The following is a 6,421-nucleotide window of genomic DNA, read 5'->3' as shown; positions in this document are numbered from 1 at the left end:
CCAGAAGAACGATAAAAAAGGGGGAGGCTCAGGGCAGGTCCCCCAGTCAGGCAGGAGATGGGCTGGAAGCTCACTCTGTGTTTATTTCTCGATGGATGAGAACAAGCAATTTGGGGGCAGAACAGAAGGACCCCTTCCTGCCCTCAAATGGAGCCCTTTTCTTTGCCAGGTGGGGGGCTGTCCCCATGGACCGCGTGCTGCAGAGAGGGTTGGAGGAGGCACAGAGGTGCTTAGTTCTCTTCCCCGGGACCAGAAGTTTCTCCAGGGCTGGACCAGGGCAGGTTTCCCTTCTCAGACTGGGATTTCTTAGGGGGAGGAACAGAGTGTCTCCCCCCTCAGCCTCTCAGCTCCCCATTGTGCCAGGACCCCACCTCCCTCCTGACCAGCCACTCCACTCGTGGACTAGTGGGAACAATCAGGGCTGGAGCTGGGGCAGGTGGAAAACTGGTCTCTTTCCTTCTTGGACTCCAGTGTTTGGCAAAGTCTTGGAAACAGAAAGAACTGACAGAGGTTCTATATCAACCAGAGCTTTAGACACATAAAACAGAACAATTTCTATTTTAGGAAACTAGAAAAAACAAAATGGAAAAAAAAAAACCACCTTAAAGTCTGAAGTACATCTACCCTTGGTGGATGTTAGCGTCTGATTTGTGGTTCTCAGATGGTGGGGTGTTGACAAGGACCTCTTTCCTAGGGCGGGGGGACTGGTGATAGTCTTGGCAGTTCCCACAGAGGGCAAGGCAGGGCAGGACAGGGTGGGGAGGTCCTTGTCCCCAGGTTCACTCCTCATCTTCACCAGCATAAATGCGAGCTTCCCAGCGTTCTGCCATGGCACTCTTGCGGCGGGTCACCCGCGTGGCCTCCAGGACCTGCAGAAGAAGGCACGGAGTTCCCACAAGGGTCCTACCCCACCTTCCTCTCTCCCCCCACTGCCAACTCATAGGGGAGGCCTCGAACACTGATAAGCATGAACATCTCCTCCTCTGTTTCAGATCTTCTACTCCTAGTAATATGGCCAAAGAATGTCATAATTCATACTGAACTCTGTAGCAGGGAAAATGCCTTTCAGACTTATTTTGGACTCAGCTCAAGGAGCGCCACAAACATATTCCAGAAATCTACTGAGGTAGCTGGACTTCCTTTTTATTTTTTTTTAAAGATTTATTTATTTATTTATACAAGCACCGGGTACAGTCAGAAGCGCGGGACGGTGAGAGAATTCACCAGAGTCAGAGCAGAGCAGGCAGAAGGACCGAAGTACACTGCTGAGGGGAGCAGCGGGCGGCAGGAGAGGTCTGCGCGCCATGTGGGACCCTTGCCTGGTGGCCGGGTGGCAGGGGAGGCCCTGGTAGCTGGACTTCTAAATACACTTATATGACTCTCTCCCCCAAAGAAAATGCCCTTATCTTAGGCTCAATCTGTCCTCAAACCTTCACCATTTGGTAAAGAAACAGCACGTGAACCCCTTTTCCACAATCTATGCCACGACAGGTATCAAAATTAGATCATAGGAAAATCTACCTCAGGAAGCCAATCAAGAAAATACTAGTTAAGGGGCTCCCCTGGTGGTGCAGGGGTTAAACTCTCAGCACTATGAAGCTATTGGCAGCCACTGTGGCATGAGTTTGATCCCTGGGCAGGGAGCTGACCCACAGGGTGTAGCAGGCCTCTCCAGTCTCCCCGCTGCTCCCCTCAGCAGTGGATCTCAGTTGATCCTCCTGTCCTGCTCCCTGCTCTGTCTCAGGTAAATCCTTCCCTCCCACCCCCGCACCTCTGGGCTACACCCCAGTTCTTGTACACATAAATAAATAAACAAACAAACAAACAAATAAATAAATACCAAATCTTTAAAAAAAAAAAAAAAAGAAAGAAAACACCAGTTAAGTCCTCACACACAAAAGAAAGACTTGTGAAGGCCCCAAGACCATGAAGAAGGGGGACACAGACTGGGGAGGGGCAGACTTGCGTCCTCCCTCCAGGGCACACTCACCGCCGAGTCCACGCGGTCCGAGGGGTTGATGCCCGCGTACTAAGGGAAAAGAACACAAGTCAGCCCCCAAGGCCTGCCTGCCCCTCCGCCCGGAATGCAAGTCCGTGCAGACCCCACTTGGTCGCCACTGGGGGCAGAAAGGAGGCATTTCCCTCCCAAGCGTCCCTTGATCACCCCGAACTCAAGCCGTCCTCCCTCCTGTTCCCTCATGCTGTTCCCCAGTACAGCTGTTCCCCAATACAGCGTCTGTCCATCATTTCAAGTTATTTCCTCTTTGTAAACGTCACTGTAATAAAGACAATGCGCGTTATTACGGAGTGCTTGCTCGCACGCTCGGAGAGGCTGTTCTTGTCATCACACGCATTTTAGGGGAAAACTGAGGGTCAGAGGGGGGGCAGGGCTTTGCTCAGCCTCACAGCTGGTGAAGGGCAGGGCTAAGACTCGAACCCGGGTTACTCAGGTTACCCAGGGCTCCACTCTGTGCCCCAAACTACTGGCCAGGTTGTGGGGACTCTGCACAGGAGAGGGACTCATCAGCACAAAGGTGTGGTATGGAGTCCAACCAGGCACTTGCAAGCCAACTGACGGTGGGTACAAGGGGCATGACAGGACAGCCCCCCAGGTGTTCAGGGTGGGATGTGCAGTGTGATCACAAAATAATCATAACAAAATATCATCACAAAATAATGATAACAGTAATAAATACATTAAGACAATACCAATGATATCGATAAATTGCCACTACTCTTCTCCAAGCAGAGCTTGTCCCTCAGTCTTTGAGTCGAGGGGGACCCTGGGGACTCTGCCTAAGTGGCTCTGAGAGGAGACGTCCAGACAGGAAGAGATGCTGATGTTATCCACTCTGCATCTCACGTGGGGGAGACACGGAGGCACAGTCGCCCGCAGGGCAGCAAGGGCGATAGAACGCGAACCTGGGTCAGAGTCAGGTCTCCCTTGATCCTCCTGGGGTCCCCCAGGAATACAGCAGTCTCAGCCACACCTCTGGGGGCGCAGGCAGGGTTCTAGACTCACCCACTGCTCCTTCTTTGTCCGCCCAGAACCATCTTCACTAGGGGCCTCTGCTGTCCATCTCGGGCCTGAGTGCACGCGCTCAGGGGTGAGGGAACACGGCTCATTCACGCAGTAGCTGCCCGTGGTGCCTGTTGGGAAGCCAGGTGGAGGAAAGCTCATCAGGGAGGGTTCCAGCGTCCGCTGAGGACAGAACATCTATCAGACCCCAGCCCAGGAGACATAGTCTCTAAAGCTGGACCAGTAAAGAAAATGGGTGAATGGGCAGACAGAGCAGAAAGCTACTTGGGGAAACTGACAGACGGATGAGCAAAAGAGGCCGTCAGCAGAGACCGGATAGACAGTGGGTCAAGCACGCAAGGGGAAAGTCATTTAAGGTGACAGGGATATTTCGTATTGTTAGAAAGGAGCTATCGACCGAGAGACTAGAACATCTGTAAACCTGTATGCATCTAATAACAAAGGCTCCAAATTCATAAAATAAAAATCCTAAGGCAAAGTTGAACCTCCAGTTTAAGCAGACAGGCAGGCAGAGAGACCAGCCACTTGGAGGTGTGGACAGGGCTCCCAAGATGTCCCCCTACCCTCAGCCCCTCTTGACATCCCCAAACTCCACCTCTGCTCCAACCTCCGATACCCAAATCCAAGCAGCCATTCCTGGGGCCCGCTCTTACCAGATGCCCGAGAAGAACTGGAGTCTTGGTCGCTGTCCTCATCCCACGTCGGGGAGAAGACCTGGGGAAACAGGGCATTCCGCCGCTCCTCGGCCACTTCCCTCTCGCGGCGCAAGACGTTCTCCACCTCTTTCTCCAGCAGCTCAGATGACTGGGACCGTTGTAGCCGAAACATTGGGGTCCCGGCTACTGGCCAGTCCCGACCCCTGGGGTCCTCATCCCGCTGTGGCGTGTCTGGGAACCTGAACCGCAGAGGGCGCAGCAAGAAGTACTCCCTCCGGACGACACCCCCATCGGCTTGTAGGGGTCCCTGCTGGGGTTTCCAGTGTTCCTGCTTTATGCCTGAGGTTTTTCCAGAGCTTTCTGAGAGGCGCCGCTGAGACCCTGCGACCTTCGGAGAGCCCACAGTCTTGGCCTCATATTCAGGGAGCCCCCTGGCTTTGCCGTAGGTGCGGGAGGCTGGGAATTCTAACGGGGGGGTCCCGGAGCCCAGGTAGGGGTGGTAGGCATCAGGCGGGATGCGGTTCACCTTCCGCATCTCTGGAGGCGGGTCAGCCGCACTGGCGTCTGGGGCCAGGCTGAGGATGGAGTCTGAGCTGAGGACTCTCCTGAGGGCAGGCTGGGGGCCCTGGGAGACCCAGTCAGGAGTGGCTGCCCGGTCCACCTGCAGGCCCTCCCGCCGGTGGTCCTCCTCGCGCTGAGTCTCCTGCGCAATGTCTCGCTGCACGTAGAGGGATGGGCGGCCCCTGTCCCGCCGCGGGGGTGTGGTTAGGCTCACCTTGGCCAGCAGCGGCCTGGTGGGGATCTCCACCAGCTCCTGGTGGCTGGCCGCCCGCCGCAGCCCCCTCTGCTCTCGGAGGTCCCTTTCCCGCTCTTGGGCCAGTCGGATCTCCCGCTCTATGGGGGTCTCTTTGGGGAGCTCCGGTGACTCCTCTTGGGACCAGGAGGCAGGGCTGGCCACAGCTCGGACACCAGACCGAATGGACCAAGTGCGACTGCTCTTCTCTTCCACGGCCTCCTTCGCCTGGGGCTTGGTGGGGACAGTGTACCCATTGGCCCGGGGCAGACTGTTGAGGGGCTTGGGGGCCTGACTCGCCCTGGGTGTGGTATACGTAGGAGCCACCCTAGCTGGTGGGGTCTGGGGAACCTCCCCGTTGGCCTGTTCCAGGCTCAGGAACTGCTGCCTCGCTGCCAGGAAGTCTATCTGTTCTGTGTCGACTGCATTCTCGTTGGGGGACATGAGCTGAGGCTGGCCAGGGGTCTTGGGGTCCCTGTGGTCAGGGGTGCCATGCAGCGTGGCCACCGTGCCACTCTTCTTGACGACCTGACCCTGGATGACTTCCCGGCGCTCTCGCTCCAGGTCCCACGGCCTCCTGGGCAGGGCATCCCTGGAGTCCAGGAGGTAGGCATTTATCTCTTCGTCCTCATTGTCTTCCGGGCACAGTGGCCACTGGGAGAGCCGGGAGGGTGAGCCTTGCAGCGTGCGGGACACTCCCGTTTGCACCACATCCAGCCGGGCCTTGTGGCCAGCGGGCCACCCCTGCGGCTCATCCTGGCTCCAGTCACTGGCCTCAGGCCCCACACCCACCAGCCTGAAAGTGTAACTGGTGTCCCCATCGAGGGCCAGGCCGGTGACTCGAGGTGAGTAGGAGCTGCTGAAGATGGGGTATCGGGTCACGCGGTCCATATTCTGCATTTCTCAGCGTGCCACAGGCTCTCAGCAGGCAGATGATGGGGGCTCGCTAGGGAGGAGGATATGACAGGTCAGGCCACTTGGGCGTGGTACAGGAAGAGGAACAATCCCCAGTCCCTCGGAGGGCAAAAGTCCTGGACAAGAGGCCTCTGTGATTGGTTCAGGGATGGGTAGGTGACCCAGGCCTGCCAGTCAGAGCATTCCATTTCCTGGCCTCCTCAGTTGTCTCAGACATGGACATAGGACCCAGGCTGGCCGATGGTATGAAATCCTGGGACTGTGCAATAAACTGGAAAGTTGGGCCCTCTTAAGATGGTGGGATGAAGCTAGACTTGCTGGGGGTCATATGTTCCTGCTTGTGGACACAAACTGCTCAAAAGCAGCCCCAACTCAACACAGTATCTGAAAATAATTTGGGTTCCTGGATGCAGCTGTTCCTGAATCCCCCATCCCTGTGTTGACCCAACAACATGGCCCATATGTGCCTGACATTCGCAGGGCCCTGTTGCCTCATCTCTAGATACCACCACCCCCCTCTCCCTCTCCCCCAGATGGTTGTGTCTGACTCAACACACCCCCTGGCAGCTCCCTGCCCCCAGCAGCATGTGTATCTGCCTCTCGCCCTGCACGCACTCTGAGATACTGTTTATGATGTTTTCAGTCTGACGTTTACAGATAGCCCCACAGGCCTGTCCCTTGCTGAGGGGTGTCCAGTGGGGAAACCAAGGCTCAGAGAAGGGAAGGGACAGGTAGAGATTCGAGTTCCCACAGTCTGTTCATTTCCCTGCACCTGCTGGTGGAATGCCTGCCCCTTCCCACACAGAGCTATAAAGCTAGGCTGGGATCAGGAAAGCCTTGGACCTTGTCCTGCTGGGCTGGGCATCACCCTGACCGGGGAAACTGACCCACGCCCAAGTGTCTTAAGTTCTTGCTGCGCTTGCCTCCAGGAATCTCCTTGAGGGTTAGCTGCCTGTTATCACACCTCCTTGCTTCCTGGCATCTCCGGGGTATAGTTCCCTTGCCCAGCACTGGGCA

The 6,421-nt window shown here is 56.2% G+C and overlaps 1 protein-coding gene across 1 annotated transcript; it reads right to left on the bottom strand.

Annotated features, from left to right (window-relative positions):
* Nucleotides 1-778: 778 nt before the first annotated feature.
* Nucleotides 779-5,380, bottom strand: MISP (mitotic spindle positioning). Its single transcript, XM_037504912.2, has 4 exons — nt 3,694-5,380; nt 3,023-3,150; nt 1,991-2,029; nt 779-869 (listed from the first exon to the last, which is right to left on the bottom strand). The coding sequence occupies exons 1-4, from the start codon at nt 5,378-5,380 to the stop codon at nt 780-782; spliced, it is 1,944 nt and encodes a 647-aa protein (XP_037360809.1). The 3' UTR covers nt 779.
* Between the last annotated feature and the right edge of the window lie 1,041 nt (nt 5,381-6,421).

This window comes from Talpa occidentalis, unplaced genomic scaffold, assembly GCF_014898055.3.
Source record: "Talpa occidentalis isolate TD23 unplaced genomic scaffold, MPIMG_talOcc4v2.1 talOcc4.12, whole genome shotgun sequence".
In the NCBI taxonomy this organism is placed as follows: domain Eukaryota; kingdom Metazoa; phylum Chordata; class Mammalia; order Eulipotyphla; family Talpidae; genus Talpa; species Talpa occidentalis.
The sequence above is the reverse complement of the archived record's forward strand: the minus strand, read 5'-3'. Positions and strand labels throughout refer to the sequence as shown.